The following is a 21,137-nucleotide window of genomic DNA, read 5'->3' as shown; positions in this document are numbered from 1 at the left end:
GACATCAACAACAATTTGTAAGTTAAGTTAATATAAATAGATAAACGCAGTCTATTCCAAACTAACCCATCGCTAATGGTAAGACCAGGTAACTAATAGCAATATAGCATAATAGGTCCTCGGAGCTATACCTTAAATTGAAAAAAAAACTATACCTTAAATTGAAAAAAAAAATGAAAATCTTTTAGTAGAATAGTTAGATATAGGGAGCCCTTCTAATAAGGATTACTAAAATGAGGACTAGTTGAAGACTTTTGTGTGAGACCTACATTTTGATCACATATTTGCAAATCAATCATTGAATGTTTAGATATTATGTGTAGATCATTTATGGAAATTTTCAACCAAATTGAAAATCTTTAAGACATTCATAATTGTGATTTATCAGTTATGAACATAAGCGTTCATGTTTGACAAATTTGGTTTGTCCATTGATTTGATCTAGTTCGGTACTTTAATGATTAACAATTTGGATGAAATTTTTTAGAAGTGATCTATTCATACATACATAAACATCTAATGGTTGATTTGCCATAATGTATTCGAAAAGTGGGTTGATTAGAAAGTCCTCAACTAGTCCTTATTTTAGTGTTCCTCATTAGAAGGGTTTCATTTGGATATATGTATGTCTTTAAATTACTAATTATTTATCTTTGTATTTTTGTATTTCAAATAATGTTATAGGTGTGCATGGAGTACCAAAAATATCAAAGATTTTATTTGAAGACTCTAGTTGGACTGTTTTCCCCTTAATGGTCAGATTTATATCCATGATGATCATTTTAATGAACAAATTAATGGAATTGTGGGTCTGTACAATTCGTAGGAGAGTAATTAACGATGAAGGAAACAATATGATTAGGTTGCAGAGGCGATTCACATTATATAGAGAACCTGTTTGTGGGTATTTCCAATGAACGTACAACTTATGTGATGATCGACTATTTGACAAAACCAGATTGGTCCAACAAAAACATACAAAAAAAAAAAAAAAAAAAATTAACATCTCTCATGATTTAGTTTAGGCATCTAAATCACTCCACGGCTCCATCTATCATTGAACTTGAATCAGTTCAAAAGGTCGGCAAAAGACCAAATCCAAAATGAGTCTAAGTCCAAAACCCAAATCAGTTCCAAACACAATTCATTACCGTTCTGGCTCGACACAGTTTCAAGTTCGAGTACCATCTTTTTGGCTCTCTGTAAAAAGTTTCTTCTCTATTTCAGCATCAAGTGTTTAACTCGATTTGTAGAGAATGGATTCGATTCCCATACATATACGTGCTTTGGAATCTCCAAAATGAAAATGTGTGTTTGAGATTTCCTTTTTTCTAGCTTAAAACTAAGTAGGACCATTGATCTAAGAGATATATTTTAAATGAACATACATATTCAGTCTCTCATTTTCTCCGCTACTTAGCTAGAGTGAAACTTTTCTAGGTGATGGTCGTAACATGTAGACTTTATCATCTAGATTAACTAGCTAGAGAGAATTTATTTGTCTCCTTAGCTACGTGTGAAGTTACGATAGGATTGTCAAACTAGATAACAAACTCTAATAGTTTTGACTGTCACCTAGAAAAATTTCTCAGATTGATGAGGCAAAGCTGGATGACACACACACACACACTTATATAGTACTACCATAATAAAAATAGAGAGGTGAGGCCACCCGACAGTGGTGCACGAGACGGGTTTGCACAGGGTGAGAAAAGGGGAATGGAGCTGGGCCTGCTGTTGGGTCTTGGATTGGGTTGTCCTTGGGCCTTATGGGTTGCTAAGTAGATAGATTTTATTTGGGTCAACCTTATTTGCATTATCGATGACGAGTTAAGCAGGTGTTGGGATTTCGGTCTGGTAAAGCTCCATTCACTTATTTGGGTGTTCCAATATTTGAGGTAAGCCTCGGCGAGTTCACCTTCAGGCCTTAGCGGATAAAGCTCAGGCTAGACTCATGGGTTGGAAAGGTAAATTGTTAACTATTGCTGGTCGAGTGCAGCTTGTACAATCGGTGTTTCAGAGTATGCTTTTGCATAGTTTTTCGGTGTATATTTGGCCTACCTCCCTTTTAAATCATCTAGCAGCTTGTGCTCGCAACTTTATCTGGTCTGGGGATGTGGCTGTGCGCAAATTGGTTACTGTATCATGGCGCCAAGTTTGTTCTCCCAAAGCTGAGGGTGGACTTGGTCTACGTGATCCTAAGGCTCTTAATCATGCAGCTCTTTTACGGTTTGGTTGAGATGCTCTTTCTTCATACTCTCAGTGGGGATCTTTTATTCTCCAAAGGTTTTCTATTTCCAGATACATGAAGTGGGGTTATTTTACTTCTTCAGTTTGGCATGGATTGAAGTTATCCCTTCCTCTCATCTATCAGCATTCTCGTTGGCTTATTGGTGATGGTACTTCGGTTAGTTTCTGGTCAGACAAATGGCTTGATGTTTCAATATTGGATGAGCTACATCTTTCACGCTTCGCACCACTTTTAAGCACTCGTGTGTCTTGTTTTATTACTAATCAACAATGGTCCTTGCCACGTCGTTTCTATGATTTGTTCCCAGATTTAGCTTTACGGAATAAAAATGTTCCTCTTCCAATTTACACAAAGCGAGATTCTCTTATCTAGGAGCTTTCTAGCTCAGGTGTTCTCTCTTTCTCGGATGGTTATGAGCTAGTACGTCATCACTTCCCCACTTTGGAATGGGCCTCTCACTTATGGAAGCACTTTATCCCACCTCGGTATACTTTGTTAGCTTGGAGGCTATTTCATAATAAGCTTCCAACAGATGTGCAGATTCAAAAGTGTGGAGTTTCACTAGCTTCAAAATGCCTTCTTTGTTCTTTGGGGTGTGTGGAGGACTCAAGTCATCTATTCTTCACCTGCTCATTCGCTCAGCATGTTTGGCAATGGGTTGCTTGCTGTTTTGGCACTTCTCTACCCTCTCAAGGAACTCTTGAGGACTTAAGGGTTTCTTTCACTAGTAAGTGTTTCTCCCCACAATTAAAAAATGTGTGGCTTGCAGTGTGTCTTTATTCTTTATTGCAGATATGGAAGACACGTAATAGTCTTGTTTTTGACAATAAATCGCCTTCTCTTAGGCGTGTTTATTGTTCAATCAAGGCTTGGATTAAGTTTGCATCCCCTCACTTTCCTGGTTGTGCTTCGGGGAGGTTGGATTCCAATTTGCTTTTGGAGCTTGGGGTGTAGCCGGTGGCTAAAATGGTGCGGCCTCCCCGCCTTGTTTTTTGGGTTCCTCCAACGTGTCCATGGATAAACCTCAATATTGATGGTCCAGCTGCTTGTGGTGGAATTTTCAGGGGAGAAAATGGTTGTTATATTGGGGGTTATTGTGGTAGGTTGGGTATTGGCAATGCTTTCTATTCGGAGTTGATGGCTATCATTATTGGGGTTGAATTTGCATATCTGCATGGCTGGCATCATTTGTGGTTGGAGAGTGATTCTACTAGCGTTGTCAATTGTCTCGTGTCATCAACCTTTGTCCCTCCTTGGCCTATGCGAATCCCTTGGAGTAATTGCCTAGCTCGTCTTCGGGTAATGCAACTTCGTTGCTCTCATGTTCTCAGGGAGGGTAATGCGGCTGCTGATGGTCTCGCCAACTTGGGTTTAGCTTATCCATCTCTTTCTTGGTTCTTATTTCCTCCAATGGAGATTCACGGGTTGTTGTTACGTGATGCTTCTGGCGCTTCACATATTCGCCGCAAGTAATGTTTTATTGCACGGACTGTTTCTACATAGTAATCACAGCTGCACACAGTTTGATTTCTTTACTCTCTCTTTTGGAGGAGTTTTCTTTTTTCTTCTGTTATTGCTCTTTTTGGGAAAAGTTTTGGTTTGGTCCCCCTTTCCTCTTTGTATATTTTCTTTTATCCTTTATTTTTTAATAAAATTAAATGGAGGGATGGGCGGTGGGTTCCCGGTTGTGATGGCCCCCTTTCATTCGAGGATGTGGGAGGGTGCTTGACGCCCCAAATCGGCTGTTGCAGAGGAGCTAATATCGCCTAATCCTCTATTTATTTATAATATAAAAAATAATTAAAAAAAGATAGATTTTTCTTTCTATTTAATTTCCTATTTTTTTAGGGAGTTATTCACTTGTGTGTATGTAGTGTGCCTATTTGCTATGATAATTTTATAGTTTATAGGCTCGCTTTTTGTAAGCACTGGTTGTTTAATGAGTGGTCTATCCCTATGTACCATCGTGGTACCCCACAACCACTTGTCTGTCTAGTTAATGGTAGCGGAGGGGTATGTAATGGTCATTCTAGCTTGTGATTAATATATTGGCTATGCCTTCATTCAAAAAAAAAAAAAATAGAGAGAAAAGGTCAATTCATTTTGTAATAACGTAGAATTCAAGTGAAAAATTTATGAATCAGAGGCAAGTATTTAATGTTGTTATTGAAAAATACAGAGTAGTAGTTGGAATCAATTGAAACAGCATTTACACTGGAAATCAATTTTTATGACCTTTTAGGTAGATGTTTGTTGAATTGTTGACAAATCAGCACCAATAGAAAGAAAGAAAAAATTAATTTTGAAATAACATTTCAGGTAAATAATTTATGAAGTTTATACTACTTATAAATCACTTATAAACAAAACAAACCTCTTATAAATCACCCAATGGTTGCTAAAAAACTTTATAGTCACATTTGTACTCACACAACCTAACAAATAGGTAGCAGTTGTCCAATGTTGAATCACATAACGAATAGAAACAATGTGTTGTACAACTGGTGCAGAATTTAAAACTGAAAATCTCACATACAACAGTCATTGGGATTACAACCATCAAAGTATCAAACCACAGTTATTTAAAAGGGTTTTTTTCTTCAACAGTGTCTGAACTCTTCAAGGACTTTTGAAATGATACCTGAACTTTCAAAGTTATCAATGTGATACCTAAACTCATTTTTTCGTATCAACGTCGTACCTGCGGTCGATTTCCGTCACAAAACCGTTAACTATGACCACGTGCTCAGCACGTGAGGCACAAAATAAGGGTAAAAATGACCTTTCCTACTTCCTTTAGTTCTTCACGGGGTTTTTTACTTCAACAGTGTCTGAACTCTTGGTGGTGATAGTTTACTCTGGTAAGACATATATTACAATTTACAAACACATATATTCAACTTCTATTGATGCACATGATCTCCTCGTAATTCCCTAGCATAGGACCAGCATTATGAGTACGGCTGCATCACTCATTTGTTACATGTCTGGCAGGATAAGTTGCTTGCTGTTTAGGGAAGAAGAACCCGAGGCTGCCTATGTAAGGCTGCAATTAATGGATCACAATTAAGTAAGAACTTAGTCATTTGACACTAAATCAATCACTTCAGTACCATATATAAATCAATTTTTCTGGACACGTTAATCTGCAAATCGATCAATATATACATACATCTGATGCATTCTGATGTACTCTTATATCAAAATGGATCAGATGTATGTATATATTGATGGATCTGCAGCTTAACATGCAAATTACTCAAAAAATGTATGACTTGTATAAATGATATGGAACTCAATGCATACCACATTCTCCCAGTCCATGTATTTGGCCACACGACTTGGAAGAATCTGAAGCTGATAAAAGTTGCAAAGATATCTAAAGTTAATCACTAGAATTTCATGAAAACAAGAAAACTTAACAAGTTGAGGAACATATCTTGCATGGGAGCAAGTCCTCTTAGTTCAATTTTCCCATACCACTCATTTCTATAGTAGAATAAATTTCTTTGAGTAATTGTAAACGTCTCTCAAGTTTTCCCTCACCTGGCCCTTTCCCCCCGTTCTTTCTCCTTTTCCTCATCCCTTAATTTACAGAAAATGCATCTCAAGTTTAAAATGGATCTATGAGTAGCAAGGAAAGAAATGAAGCAACTATGAAAGTAAAACTGGCTTGGGAAACTATTTATAGAACTTTGGGCGACACAATCGATGGGTTAAAGTTGAAATTTTCAAACTTCAAGTGAAAATAATTGAAAGTAAATTGAAACAACTTATGACACACATCTTAACTTTCGCGACATTTTAGGTATGCGTTTGTTGAATTTCTGACAAATCATTTATTGATTTCATGTGAAAATGCAGAACACAAACAAAAAGAAAATGCTAATTAATTTTAAAATAAAAATTATGGTAAAAAATTAGATAAGTAAAAGAGATATAGAGATAAATATTTAACTAGATTCACGTGACAATACAGAGTAGCAATTGAAACAACTTATGACACATCTTAACTTTCACGATATTTTAAGTAGGTGTTTATTGTATGGCAAATCTTTTACTGATTTCACGTGAAAGTTCAGCGCACCAACAAAAAGAAAATGCCAATTAATTTTATAATAACATATCTTGTACAGAATTGATGAACAATAAAGACAAATATTTAACTTGTTTCACGTGAAAATACAGTGTAGTTGTTGAAAGCCAATTGAAACAGCTTATGACACACATTTTAACTTCACTATATTTTAGGTAGACGTTTGTTGACCTATTGACAAATGTTTTACTGATTTCACGTGAATGTACAAAGCACCAACATAAAGAAAAACCCAATTAATTTTGAAATAACATTTCAGGTAAAGAATTGATGAACTAGAGACAAATATTTAACTAGTATCACAAACATATAGAATAGCAATTGAAACAGCTGATGAGCCACATCTTAACTTTCACGACATATTAGGTAGACGTTTTTTGACTACTGACAAGTCTTTTACTGATTTCACGTGAAGATGCAGAGTGTAATTGTACCAGGCATGGTTTAACTCCATCTATCGATGTCATCATTGTTACGAGCGATAACAAAAATAGTTTTGAGAAGTTAGGAATGATATTGGGTCTCCGATGAACACTTAGGATTTTTGTTCCGATCCCAACAAGTTGACCCATAATGACTGGAGCGGTCGAGCCCAATGCAAACTACAAAACTAAATATTATGGAGGGTAGTATGGAAAATTAGGCTTGTGGAAAACCTTTAAAATTTCCTCAAAACGGGTTGATCAAATGTGAAAAAGTTTCTAGAAATATTTTTCCACAAGCTTCTAGTCAGTATGACTTAAGGACTCCTACCTTATATTACTTTACATAAAACCTTTTACACCAATCTTTTTCTAAGCCTATTACTTATGTTGAAACAGTAATGGTCATGATGAATAATAATATGATAGTTTACTAAAGCGTGTATGTAGAGAATCTGTTTAAAGGTATTTCCAATGAATAATCGGGGGGATATCATTTGGCAAAATCAAATTGGTTCAACAAAAGGGCTGCGAGTACCTCTTGTGTTACACCAATCTAGTTCCATTGAATATTTCAATGATCGCCCACTTTGTTAATTGGGAATATCATTGGACAAGTCTTGTACATAATGTGAAATCTTTCTGCAACTCAATTACATTGTTTCTTGGCACGTTTACTTACTTGGAATGGAAAATAATCATGAATCGGAAATAATGGCACGTTTACTTACTTGGAATGGAAAATAATCATGAATCGGAGACAAGTGGAATGGGAGAAGAAAGAAATCGGTATTGATTCCGGAGGAATGATTTCTAAACCCATCTTCCCCCTTCGTAATCGAATTCCTGAGTATTCAGGAATCGATTCTTGATAAGGAGGTGGGACCTACATCCATTCCGATTCCTTCATGTGTTAGTAAATGCAGGATTTCTTTTACCCGGAATCATTCTGATTCCTTTATGTGTTAGTAAACGCAGGAATGTTTTTACCCCGTAATCATTCCCTTTCCTTCCAAGTAAGTAAACGTGCCCTAAGTGGAATGAGAGAAGAAATGAATCGGTATTGATTCCGGAGGAATGATTCCTAAACCCATCTCCCCCCTTCGTAATCGAATTCTTGAGTATTCAGGAATCGATTCCTGATAAGGAGGTGGGACCTACATCCATTCCGATTCCTTCATGTGTTAGTAAACGCAGGAATTCTTTTACCCGGAATCATTCCGATTCCTTTATGTGTTAGTAAACGCAGGAATGTTTTTCCCCCGTAATCATTCCCTTTCCTTCCAAGTAAGTAAACGTGCCCTTATTGTTCTCCCACGATTTCTAGAGACCCATAATCCCAATTTCATTAAGAGTGATTGTTTTTGATATAAACCCGAAAGAAAGAGATTTCTTAGGAAGACAGTCAGTTCTTCAACGGACACAAAGCGGTTACAACTGCAAACACTAAATATACTGTTACCTTGTAAAAGACAGCTGTCCAGGCCCATTATGGTTGGGCTGTTCTACTAGACCCCAAACTCCTCGGCCTACTGAAGTTTACTGCCTTGTCCTGATCAACTTCATTCAGCGCCTCAATTGTTTGGTGAGGCAGTCGGGGAATCTTTTCCCCAATTTTCAGTAGTTCCATCCAAACCGTTTACTTGGAGACTCTATCCTTCTAGTCTTTGCGGCTCAAACGTTGGTAGAAGATCCGGTTACTCAAGCAGATTCCATGGACAGAAATCTCTATCAAGGAAAGGGTGATTAATCAGGTCAACTCCTCCAACACTTCAAAAAAAGCCTTATGGTGAGGAACGTCTTCCAAACGAAAAGGGAGTATTCACAGGTACTTCTGGGCTCCATGGTGCTTTGGATGTCTGGTTCTCCTGTCCATATTGAAAGCCATTGAAGATTTTGGTGACCGTTATTTAGTTGGCGTATGGCGCTGTAGTGCTTCAGATTTGTATCCGTTTTCATTGTTTGCGGATTACACTTTGTGTAATTTGTTTGTAGGTGGTACTCTTTCCTTGGTTCAAAGGTTTTTTTCATGAGATTTTATCTGAACAAGGTTTTAATGCACTGTATTTTCTACAAACGGCTTCTAGATTAGGTTTAAGAGGAGAAGTGAAGACTTTTTTTCCAGTTCTTTCACTTTTGGTTATAAATATTTTCGTGAAAGATACAGGCAGCGTAGCTAGTTAGTAGTGACAGCACTTTTTTTTTTTTGAAGAATATCATGTCGACATATTAATACTCAGGCCAGAAAGGACCATTACATATCCTCCCTCTACCATCTCTGGGTAGATAAAGAGTTTGTGGTAAACCACAACGATACATAGATTAGGTCCGATCATTTGACGGTACCCATGCTCACTTATTTAAGCAAGCCTATACACTATGAAATAACATAGTAAATAAGCAAGCCTAAGGTAAAAACTCATAGTTGCCCTAAAACAATAGGAAATTAATTAGAAAGCAAGAAACTAACTAAATAGAATAGCCCAAATAAAAGCCACAACCCAAGCCCAGCAGGTGGATCAGCACCCGGCCCAAATCTTCCCCTCCTCCACGTTCTTGCAACACATACAGCAGGCTTCCCTGCCTTCGGTCTAGGCCACCTCCACGACCATCACGCCGCCACGCCCACGTCGCCTGCACCATGCCGCCACGATCATCAACACCGCCACGACCATCAATGCCCACGCCCACGTCGCCTGCACCAACGCCGCCACGATCATCAACACCACGACCACGCCGCCTGCATCACACCGCAATGACCACGCTGCCACGACCAACAACCTCCAAGCTCCACCTCTGTACATCCCACCGCCACACATCGGAGGCTCTAAATCAGACCCCGCTGCCTCAACAAACCTGCAGAAGCGGCAGCGACTTCTCAGACCACCAGAGCCATAGTCTCAAGACAGTCCCGTCCGGCCGCACTCTCCACACAACGACGAAGCCAGAGGCTTGCCATGGGCGGGAGCCGCCGGACGAGCAACGAGATGGAAATCTGGAAAAAACCTAGTTTGGGGTAGGGTTTCTCGTTGAGAGAGAAAGCCCCGTTTTTGTAGAAAACTTTGTTTTCAATATATTTACTTAGTGACAGCACTTTTGTTTCTTGACTTTCATATTAAATTGTGGATTGTCCTTATAATGCCTTTAAAAAAAAAAAAAAAAAAAAAAAAAACTTATAATGCAATTCCTCCACCCTTCTCAAAAGAAAAAAAAAAAAAAAAGAAGAGATTTCTCTTGCATCGTTGAACCGTGAAAAAGACCAAATCCAAAACAAGTCTTGGTCCAAAACCAAAAATCAGTTTCCACACATAACTCATTACCGTTCCGGCCCAATGAAGCTTAACTCGATCCGACCCGATACCCGTTTCAAGCCCAATTCTCTTCCATTTCGGCCGGAAAGTCTGTGTCTTCTCCATTTCGGCGTCGAGGGTTTAACCAAAAGCCCCAAACTTTCCTTCAAAATGACGACCCTTTCTTCAATTTCTCGGTTCCTCTCTTCCTCCATTCGCCTAAAAAATCACAAGCTCTCAATCTCTCACTTCTCTACTGCCTCGTCGGCAGAGACGGTCTACAATCACCTCCAGAAAAATGGTGGCAACATTGAGAAAACCCTAGCCTCAATGAGGCTCAATTTGGACTCCAAATGTGTAAGTCAGGTTTTACATAGATGCTATCCCACCCAATCCCAAATGGGTCTCAGATTTTTCATATGGGCTGGGGTTCACTCCAGTTATAGGCATAGCTATTTTATGTTCAGCAAAGCTTGTGAATTGTATAGGATTAGGCAAAACCCAAGTGTGATTTTTGATGTTTTGGAGGCTTATAGTGTTGAAGGTTGCTCTGTTAATATGAAAATGTTTAAAGTTGTTTTCAATATGTGTAAAGAAGCTAAGCTTGCTGATGAGGCTTTGAGGGTTCTGAGGAAAATGCCGGAGTTTGGGCTGCGAGGGGATAATGTAGTGTATAATGTTGTTATAAGGTTGTTTTGTGATAAGGGTGATTTGGATATGGCTGAGAGTTTGGTGAAGGAGATGAGTATGGTGGAGCTTTATCCGGATTTGATCACATACATGGTGATGATTAAAGGGTTGTGTAATGTGGGTCGGTTGGATGATGCGTGTGGGTTGTTTAAGTTTATGAAGGAAAATGGTTGTTTGCCTAATGTTGTGGTGTACTCGGCCCTTCTCGATGGATTCTGTAGGTTTGGGGATATGGAGAGAGCCTTGAAGTTGTTAGAGGAGATGGAGAAGGAAGGTGGGGATTGTAGTCCTAATGTAGTAACATATACATCTGTGATTCAATATCTTTGTGACAAGGGTCAGTCAGTGGAGGCATTGCTTGTTTTGGACCGAATGGAAGCTCGTGGTTGTTTACCAACTCGCGTCACGGTTAGTTCTTTGATCACGGGTTTTGTTAAGGAGGATCAAGTTGAGCAGGCTTATAAGTTGGTTGATAGAGTTGTTGAAAGTGGAAGTGTTACAAAAACTGATTGCTATAGTTCTCTTGTTGTGGCTTTGGAAAGAGTCAGAAAACCCGAGGAGGCAGAGAAAGTCTTTAGGACGATGCTTGATAGTGGGGTCAAACCAAACAGTTTGGTGTCTACCATTATGTTAAAAAAACGTTGTTTGGAGGGACGTATGGTGGATGCATATTGCTTGTTTGATGAACTTGAGAAGATGGAATGCTTATCTTCTATTGATTCTGATACTTATTCTATTCTTTTAGTGGGGCTTTGTCAGCAAAGACACTTAATGGAGGCTGCAAAGCTTGCAAGGGTAATGCTGAGTAAAGGAATTAAACTAAAAGCTCCATATGTTGATATTATAGCTGAGGTCCTGATGAAATCTGGAGATGAGGAGTTACTGGAACAATTGACAAGAAATGGAAGGTGACATTGAAGAAAAGATAATATTCAACTGTCTCCTTGGCTCTTGTTTGTTAAGAAACTGGCTCTCGTTTGTTGACCTGGGTGCTTCAGCTATAGAAGAAAACAATTCTTGAGTTGAGTTGGTAGTGTTTGCAACAAGCGAGTACTTGTTCCAATCTGGCAGAGAAAACAATTACTGGAAGTGGAAGTGAATAAAGGTAGATCCTGGTAAACATTGAATTCATGTGATTTTGTGTTATTCTAAATTATTCATCTATTATCTGAAAGCTATCTCAATGGCATAACGAATACTGTTCATAAGTTTTAGGATTTTGCTCCACAATCCTAGTTAAATATATCACTCCACAGGTCATAGTTGCTTTTTAACAAGTAAACTGCATAGCTCTGTTTATATTTTGTGGTTCATTATTTGCTTTCAGTTTGTGTGTCATGTAAGGGAGTGGAGTTGAACATAGTGACTGCTGATATCCAGATGCAATTATGTCTTTTATATTCCTCATACCGTGTATGTAAGAGCATAGGTTTTTTGCTAGCATCGATAATGGCAGTCTCATTTCTTGGTGATCTGTGATTGTATGTTGCAGTTTCTGTTGGTTGTTTTTTTTCTCTCTCTCTCTCATAGATGCACTTCTTTACATATGTTTTTCTTTTCTTCTTTGCTTTTATGGATTCAAGGTCATGAAGAGGGTTATCCTTTCAAGTATCGAAGCACTTCAAGGTTTTTCTCTTTGTGCACCTTGTGCCTGTACTGCTTTTCGGCCTCTTTGTGCGGAATGCATTAATGGCTTTCTAACACTGACTTCATTTACATAAGTTTTCTCTCACCCTGATAGATCTACTGGTTAAGATGACATAATTATAAAAGCTGGACTGACTTTGAGGTAGCTTATTGAATTGGTATAGATTGTATAGTTGATAAATAATGAAGGAAAGCCATGCACTTCTACTCTGGTCTGTTAGCCTAATTGCAGAAAATGTGATTGAGTCAGAAAATCTGTTAGCATTCATCTATTCATGAGCTTTTTCTGTTTATTGTTAATAGTTTTCCTATATGTATTGTTGAGACTTGAGATTATATCTCATACTGGGAATGTAAAGTCGTGCTTACAAAAGGACTTGGGGTCTCTCCAGCCATTGCCAATTGGGTTCAGGTTGGATGCATAAATCTCTTCATTTATTTTAACCTGTTTTCTGAAGTTCAATATCTTGGTGTCAAGTCATTATCACTGTCGTCGATCTCAAATCACGAAATTACATGGCTAACTAAGATAGAGCATTAGAAGCACTGTGCTGAGGTTATTTCAATACATAAGCTTGTGATGTTGATAGATCAAACCATTTTTCTCCTATTTCTTTTAGGGAGGGCAAAAATATCTAGCCAGGTACCTGCCACCGACCCTCAACTTCCCCCTTCCTGCCTCCCTTATAGGGAACAAGAGAGCGAGGATGAAGGACAACTGAGCTCTATGGGTGGGTACCCATTCATTATTTTTGCCAATTCTACTTTTTTGGCTCATAGTTCAATTTCAAATCACTGCTTGTGGTCATAGGATCATAGTTCGGTCATATCCTTGTTTTCATATGATGGATAAATGCCTAATTATAAATTATATGGTTTAACTTTTCATTCCAGGCTATATCTGACTAGTAGGGGGATATAATCTTCTTCCAAAGCTTAACAACCAATTGATTGATGAGAGAACTCTATTTATTGAAATTGTTTTGGAGCTTACAGCACTTGGTGCTCTTATCATGGCAAGCTGGAAATTCTTCCTGATTACATTTTAATCTTGGTCTATCAATTATTAAGATTGTTAGAGAAGAAGCATTTTATCTAATGAGAGATGTTCATCTTTCTGCATCTTATTTTTGTGGTTTCAACAATATGACATGACACTGTTAAAATCAATTTTCTTCTAACATGGGTGTCTCTCTCTTAAAAGTTTATTTCTTTTAGATACTATTATTCTGCTCCTCTTTTTCATCCCTCTTTAAATAATTGGAATTTTCAATTTTGAAATTCAAATCACAGAGATAACAAAACACGGTTGTATTTGTTGTCTTAAAATATGAAGAAATCCACCTGGATATAGTTGACCATACAGTACGTTGCTCAATTTCTTATTAGTAAATTTAGTGGAGTGTCACAAGATTTCCCGTTATGGTTCAACCATAAGCATCTCTCACTCTCATTGTGACACCTTGTTTCTATGCAGACAAACCTTTACACTGTGGACTGGATTAGTTTGGAAACCTTAAAAGAACCTGAGAGGTCTGGATTTGTGGTCCAGGAAGTCATTTAGGAATCTCTGAACGTCATATTAGAAAGTATGTGGTGCCTTGATAAAAGATTTGCATCAAGAAATGGCAATCAGAGTGGTAGTTTACTGAGTAAAGTATGCGGTGCCTTGATAAAAGATTTGCATCAAGAAATGGCAATCAGAGTGGTTGTTACTGAGTAAGTGAAGTTCATCATAAAGTTGGTGAGTTACAATGGGGAGCAAGCTGTACCTCGGTTTGAAGCACCAACAGCAGTACTTGAAGGTTCATCCTATCCAGGTGCTTCTCATCAACTGAAAGCTTCTCTAGTTAGCTACTGGGGCTGTTTGCCTTACTGTTGAATAAGATTATTGCATGAACTTTATTTTTGGTCATTGGATGATCAAAGTAACTGTATATGAAATCTATTATTTGCCCTCATCATCATATTTTGAAACTCCATATCGAAGTCCTGTGTCCATCTTATCTGTTAGAAAGAAAGAAATAAATGAAAATCTCTCAATGGGAAGCATCCAAAATTTTGGTAGTTGTAGTATTACTCGGATCAAATATGTGATGATAGATCTTGTGCCACTTCACTGGTAGAAACTAGTCTTGCTTGGTGACACTTTCCATGCTTCTAATCCCACATATATGGCACTGAAAATGAATAGAGCAAGTTAGGGTAGATACATAGAATATAAAGCAATCAATGCAGAAGCTCCGCTGTATCCTAGTCAGATACCGGAAGCTCTGGCTGTGAAAAAATGGACGGTTGTGATGTTGACTGTGGTGAAACTTTCATATCTTTAGTTTATTACAAAAGGTACATCTTTAATGTCTTAGCTTTACTAGGGGGCGGTGGCTTTGTGATGCAAATTTCCATTTTGTTCATCTTAGTGAGGCATTTAGTATTTGGCCCTTGTATGATTTTAGACATCAGTGTGGACCTACATTTTTGTCCTAGATGTTGTGGATGGTGAGGATGATTACATGAATTTCATTCACAAGGAGAACTTGACATGATGTTCTTTTGTTTGTTCTAGAATTTGCATCAAAGCCTACTCCTTTAGTGGCCCTTTTGTTCGGCATCTTTATTTGCATTTATATTCTCCATCTTCATCATATTTTTGGTCTCTCCCTTCATCTGCATTTACCCAAGGGGGGGGTAGTCCTCTTTCCTTTTCAAAGGGCTAGGTAGTCTCTTGGTGGGTAGGTAAGACTCCAATTAATATTTAATTTTCAACTGGAAACCACCAACTGTAGTTGTTGTTGTTGTGTGTGTGTGTGTGTGTGTGTGTGTGTGTTTTTTTTTTTTTTTTTTTTAAATATTTTTAGTTTTTGATTTTTTTTTATATTAAATTTTGGGTACAGTAGGTCATTAGGCCAAAAATGGACACAATGCTTGAAGGTTCGAACAACCAGTCGCATCCGAAAGGGGGATGTCCAGGAGAAGAAGCTAACACATTGAGCCCCAAGATCAGTCTGATGACTCGAGCTAAAGTGAGGATGAGAATATTGCTCTTTAAATCTTTGGTTGGACTGAGAAGGACTCCAGTTCTCTTTTGGTGTGGCTTTTATTAACTATCCAAAGGAGGCAAGGTATATTAGACTGAAAGAACTCAATTTAACAAAGCTCTTTGGCACTTTTTTCCCTTAAGCAACTTAAAAAAATTGCCATTCTGATGAATTTTCACTTTGCTTGCAAGTATAAAAATGTAATTCATCTGCTTTCAATGTTGGTAAGAGCTACCTAATCTTAAAATGTTTTCTTCTATAACTAATTTAAGGTCAAGGCTTCCTACTATAAGAAAAAAGAAATTTGACTTTCAAGATCTCCATTATTTCACATACCTACAACAGTCGGACTAGTCATGACGACCTCTCCCTCTCCCACCGCTTGTTGGAAAAAACTGTCTCACCCCCAAAAGACTTTTGAAATGTAGTGAGAATTTCATTTAGAAAATTAGAAGAAGTATTCCTTCAGATTATCACACAATTTCGAAGTATATCTCTACAACTCCATCCAGCTTGGAAGAAGCATCCAAATTTGTATGGTCCATCTCAATTCGAAATCCTATGCTTAACATATATGTATTAACCAGCCAAATCAGATACGTACTTTTAATATGACTAAGAATTTTTTTTTTTTTTTCTAATATGACTCAGATTAATAAGACGATTATATATAGACTCAAATTTGGATTTGAATTTGGTAATCTCGTAGAATATAATGACAAATTCATTCTTGGAAGAAGTATGCAAGTTTGTATAGTCCATATCAATCGGAATTCTACGCTTAACGGATATGTATTAACAAGTCAAATTCGATACGTAAAACTCATATTAATAAGACGATCACATATAGATTCAAACAAGCTGAATCTGCCACAAATGTCAAGGTTGTGATTACAAAAAAAAAAAAAAAAAAAAAAAAAAGAGTAATTTCTGACTCGAATGAACAGTTAACTGAACTTTAGTATGTAGTATAATTTCAATTTGAATTAACGAACCCAGTCTACATTTAATTATAAGGGAAAAGTTCACAAAGAGTACCTCAACTTAAACCCATTCTACACTTTGGTACCTCATCTTCAAAAAAAATCACTTTGGTACCTCAACTTATGATTTATATATAACATTCATACATACCGTTACTAACACCGTTAACTCAATTGCCGCATGACTTTTTCTATGGGTGTTTTCGTCCTTTATTGTTTTCCCTCTAAAAATCTCATAGCTTTCACTAGATCAACTAGTTCCCTCCAAAAGTTATAACTCCCTCCAAAATGTTTGTTCATGTTTTGCAATATTCCCTCCAATAGCCTCATGTTCTTTGGAATAAATTGAAGCATGTCAACAGCATCCTCATCATTAGTAATTGGTAAATACCCACTCCCTGGTTCATTACTGGGTATTCGATACCAATATATAATTGGACCCTGCACTTAACCTAAATCGTTGGCCTAGTAATTAAAGCCATTGAACCTTGACTATAAATCATCCCTCCATGATTTACTGCAAGACTAAACAGATCACCTACAAATGTTAGCAAAATGAATGTTAAAATCCAAAATGACCATGTTAACCTAAGCTGCAATTTCATTCAAGGAAAAACAAAGTTCAAAATATTCATCAATTCCATCTTTTTGCAATGAATATTCCATCCCAATTTTAATTCAATGCAAGTAGTTCAACTACTTTTTCCCCTGCACATCAGAACCCAATTTATGACTAGCACCCCAACACCCATAAATAAAGAACCACTACTAACAGTAATACGAGTACATGTGAATAACAAATATAGTGAGGTACAAGTGTTTCTACGTGAATTATCTCTGGTAATTGTACAATCTGTTTCTATGTGAATTATGAGAAAGAAAATAATCCCTTATATATATTACCAGAATCTGGAAATAATAACTCTAACCCCTTATTGACGTTGATAAGGGTAGGGGAAAATGTAACAGGACGAAAACACCCATAGAAAAAGCAATGTGACAATTGAGTTAACGGTGTTAGTAACGGTGTGTATAAGTGTTATATAGAGATCATAAGTTGAGGTACCAAAATGATTTATTTAAAAGATGAGGTACCAAAGTGTAGAATGAGTTTAAGTTTGGGTACTCTTTGTGACTTTTTCCCTAATTATAATTCTAACCAAATTTTGTGGATAGACAAAATTAAGAATTTTTCTTGTTTCACAAAAAAAATTATGTGATAAAGTTGAAATAAAATAATAATGACCTATTATCCAATATTATGTCGGCAAAACCCCCACCTTTGCCTTTGAAATTTCCAAAACTCCACCCAAAAAAAGAAAAAAAAAAAAAGAATTTCAAATCTCAAATATTTCCACGCGTCAATCCCTCACCGACTCTCAAACCCTCTCTCTTTTTTTTTTTTTTTTTATGTCATTCCCCGTGACTCTATCCTTTCCCTCCATCCTAACTTCTCGCCTTTTCTATCTCTCTCTCTTCTTTTGCCTCCGTCGGTTTCTCCAAGTTTGTTGAGCAAAAAAAGGTGGACTAGAATCTCGTGCTATCCTCTCATCGAAGCACTTCCAAATTCTCTAGGGTTAGGGTTTTCTCCATATTCTCCAGAATTTCCCCAATCCCTTTTTGATCACTCTATTTCCCGATCCTCCTCGATCGCGTCGCCGTCGTCTCCGCCGCTCTCCGGCCGTCCGATCGACCCTGTTTTCGCAAAACATGGTCGCGATTTCTCCCAGGGTTCACAATCTCTCTATCTCCAACTCGAATCTGCTCCCGATCCTCCATCTCTCTCACTCTTGTAGACGTTACAGGCTCTCTCTCTTGATTCTGTGATTTTTTTGTGAAGATCTAGGGTTTTTTTTTTCTTTTTTTCGATGCTAGATATTGTGTGATTGTTGTTTGTGTGTAAATAGTGTGAAAAAACTAGGGCTTTTTGTGGTGTAATTAGGAGTGATCTGGTTAGGGTTTGACTTGAGGTGCTATGTATATTGAGGAGTTGAAAGGTGGGGAAGGTGGAGAAGAAGTGGATTTAGGGCATGGAAGGGGCATCGTGGGGTCGGATGCGAAACGGGTCTTGATCGGCGCAGGGGCTCGTGCGCTGTTTTACCCGACTCTGCTTTACAATGTCATCAGGAATAAGCTTGAGGCTGAGTTTCGCTGGTGGGATAAGGTCGATGAGGTACAACATGCTCTTTCTCATAGTTTTTTGTGTATCGTTGATCGGATGTGGATTTATTTATCTAATGTTTTTTCTTGCAATTGTGAATTGTTTTGTAAATATCGGAGCTTTTATACATGCGTTAGCTGATGTTATTATGAAATTCTTTTGCTTGTTAGTCAATTGGACATGTAATACTTTTAAATAAACCGAAATTTTGTTGTATGAAAGGCATGTGGCTTTTGCATGCTGAGTGTTTTATGTGACTGATGAGGTGTTTTGTTGATTAGACTGCTGTGTTCTTTTGTATTAGACCTGCAGCATTTAATTTAGTTGAATTTTATGTCGGTTTTTATGTGCGTGAAGAACTGTTGGATTATCTAGATTTTGTTTAAATTCTAACAATTCTTGTTTCAGTTTGTATTGTTAGGTGCAGTTCCATTCCCAACTGATGTGCCTCGCTTGAAGGAGGTCGGAGTTCGTGGAGTCATCACACTTAATGAGCCATATGAGACTTTGGTTCCAACATCTCTTTATCAGGTTAGTTTCACATACATTCAATACGGTGTGCTTGCTGGCGTTTTACTAGCCACCGCCATATTTTTAACTTTCTGCGTAAATTTTGCAGTCCAATGGCATTAGCCATCTGGTGATACCTACCAGAGACTACTGCTTTGCACCATCGCTGAATGATATATGTCGTGCTGTAAACTTCATTAATGGTAAGCATTCTTGCGACTTGAATTGATTGAATTTGATAAATTTTTCTCTAATGGAGGAGGCATATGTTGGAGTTGCTTGTTGTAATTTTAAATTTAAGGGCATACAAATTTTTTGATTGGTTTCAAAGCAGTACTCAATGTGATATGTTCAGTTAGAGGGGGCTGAGGAGTTGTGATACTTCTGTTTTTATTTGCTTTGTTATTTTAGTCTATATGCAGACTTTCCCGAACAATGATCTAACTATATATTTCTGATTTTTTGTTGTGAAGAAAATGCATCAAGTGGGACGACAACATATGTTCACTGTAAAGCTGGACGGGGCCGTAGTACGACCATTGTTATCTGCTACTTGGTTAGTGTGACTCAGAAAAAGTAAAAAATTAATTTAAGATTGCCAGCTTTTTTATATTTCTTTCTTTTATAGGTCCATCACAAGCAGATGACACCTGATTCTGCCTATGAATATCTGAAGTCAATTCGGCCACGTGTGCTTTTGGCCTCTGCTCAGTGGCAGGTAACTTGTATGATTTATGTTCTCACAGTCTGGGCATGTTCTTCCTGCTTTTGGTGTTTGGAACATGGAATTTTTGTTTTCATTTTTTCCCTTTGTGGCAATGCCCGTCTTCTTTTTTATTTTTAATTCTTAATTTTTTTTTTGGTAGTAGTTGTTTTATGGGTGATTATAATAATACGGAAGCAACTCTTGAGTTGGCTAATATATCTGTTGTAAAATTTTAAGTTTTATTTTTTCCTTTAGGCGTTGTCTGCGAGAGTAATCTTCTGACTTTTTATGATGTGGCTCAAGTTTGGGGAGAAAAAAAAGGTGATGCTTGTGTCAGTAATGTTATCCGAGTATTTGGGTCTTAAAGGGAAGACACTGGGGAAGGAGATTTTTAAAAGAAAAAAAACTAGGGCATTCATTATATTTGGTTTGAAGTAACCTTTTGTAGTTCAATTTCTGCTCCATTTTACATTGTAGTACCAGTTCTGCTCCATGTTAAATAATGTCAATAGTGAATAATATCAATAACACGTGGTGGAAAAAATAATGATTGTATCTGCTAATTGCCATTTAGCTAATAAACCTGTGGATATCTAGAATCATTGCTCTGTATTGGAGACATCACGTTGTGGATCTGTTTGACAGAAGTGTACTAACCTGGATTTACATTGACACATGAAATGATCTAACTGTACTTCCTGAACCCTTCTTTCATTGTTGTTTATGCAGGCTGTTCAGGAGTACTACTATTTCATGGTGAAGAAAGCTGTGGTTTACAGCCACTTGACTAATCTAATATTGAATCCCCCATGTTCAGCTCCCTCACATGATCTCCTTGCATTTGACGAGGGCTCTGTAGTAGTGGTCACTGAATCAGATCTTGAAGGATATGATGCAAATCTCCAGTCTGGTACTGTGAGAAATGAGATTTGGGCTGACTTAAGTGTGGTCTATCGGGTTCGAGTAGCTGGTCAGGCAGCTCTCACAAGGATTTCATGCCTGTGGCTCCGTTGCCATGCCCACCAGGAGAGTTCAGCTAAGAAGTTGGGCAGGGAAAGCAGCTGCTCGATTACAGCTGATCATCTGGGAGGCATTAGCGTGGACATACAAGTTTACTGAGGAAAACCTCAGTAGTAAACCGTAAATACATAAAAGATGTTTGCTAAGTGTTTTATATTTTTCCTTCTCGTATATAAAATGGGAAATAACGTTATGTTAGGCTCTGCAATAAACTCGGTTTTTCTCCATCCTGTAAATTGAGTTGGTATTTTACTTTGAATCGAATGAAAGAAAGTTGAGCTTTATGAGTTTATCACCTTGTTCTGTTTTTTTAAAGGTTGCAC

At 37.6% G+C, this 21,137-nt stretch overlaps 2 protein-coding genes across 17 annotated transcripts; both read left to right on the top strand.

Annotated features, from left to right (window-relative positions):
• Positions 1-10,160: 10,160 nt before the first annotated feature.
• LOC133745826 (pentatricopeptide repeat-containing protein At5g47360) lies at positions 10,161-14,378 on the top strand. Of its 16 annotated transcripts, none has more exons than XM_062173980.1 (4): positions 10,161-11,854; positions 12,700-12,808; positions 13,017-13,127; positions 13,874-14,378. In XM_062173980.1, the coding sequence occupies exon 1, from the start codon at positions 10,231-10,233 to the stop codon at positions 11,659-11,661; it is 1,431 nt and encodes a 476-aa protein (XP_062029964.1). In that variant the 5' UTR covers positions 10,161-10,230; the 3' UTR covers positions 11,662-11,854; positions 12,700-12,808; positions 13,017-13,127; positions 13,874-14,378. The 16 variants fall into 16 exon arrangements, with proteins under 16 accessions (XP_062029964.1, XP_062029967.1, XP_062029963.1 ...); XM_062173983.1 differs by lacking the exon at positions 12,700-12,808 and adding an exon at positions 12,333-12,375; XM_062173979.1 differs by lacking the exon at positions 12,700-12,808 and adding an exon at positions 12,333-12,375 and having other exon boundaries at positions 10,161-11,864.
• A 3,481-nt stretch (positions 14,379-17,859) lies between these two features.
• Positions 17,860-21,104, top strand: LOC133707031 (phosphatidylglycerophosphate phosphatase PTPMT2). Its single transcript, XM_062132577.1, has 6 exons — positions 17,860-18,590; positions 18,987-19,109; positions 19,198-19,291; positions 19,562-19,644; positions 19,717-19,806; positions 20,524-21,104. The coding sequence occupies exons 1-6, from the start codon at positions 18,393-18,395 to the stop codon at positions 20,911-20,913; spliced, it is 978 nt and encodes a 325-aa protein (XP_061988561.1). The 5' UTR covers positions 17,860-18,392; the 3' UTR covers positions 20,914-21,104.
• The last annotated feature ends 33 nt before the right edge of the window (positions 21,105-21,137 follow it).

This window comes from Rosa rugosa, chromosome 4 (genome assembly GCF_958449725.1).
Source record: "Rosa rugosa chromosome 4, drRosRugo1.1, whole genome shotgun sequence".
In the NCBI taxonomy this organism is placed as follows: domain Eukaryota; kingdom Viridiplantae; phylum Streptophyta; class Magnoliopsida; order Rosales; family Rosaceae; genus Rosa; species Rosa rugosa.
This window is presented reverse-complemented; position numbering and strand designations above follow the sequence as displayed.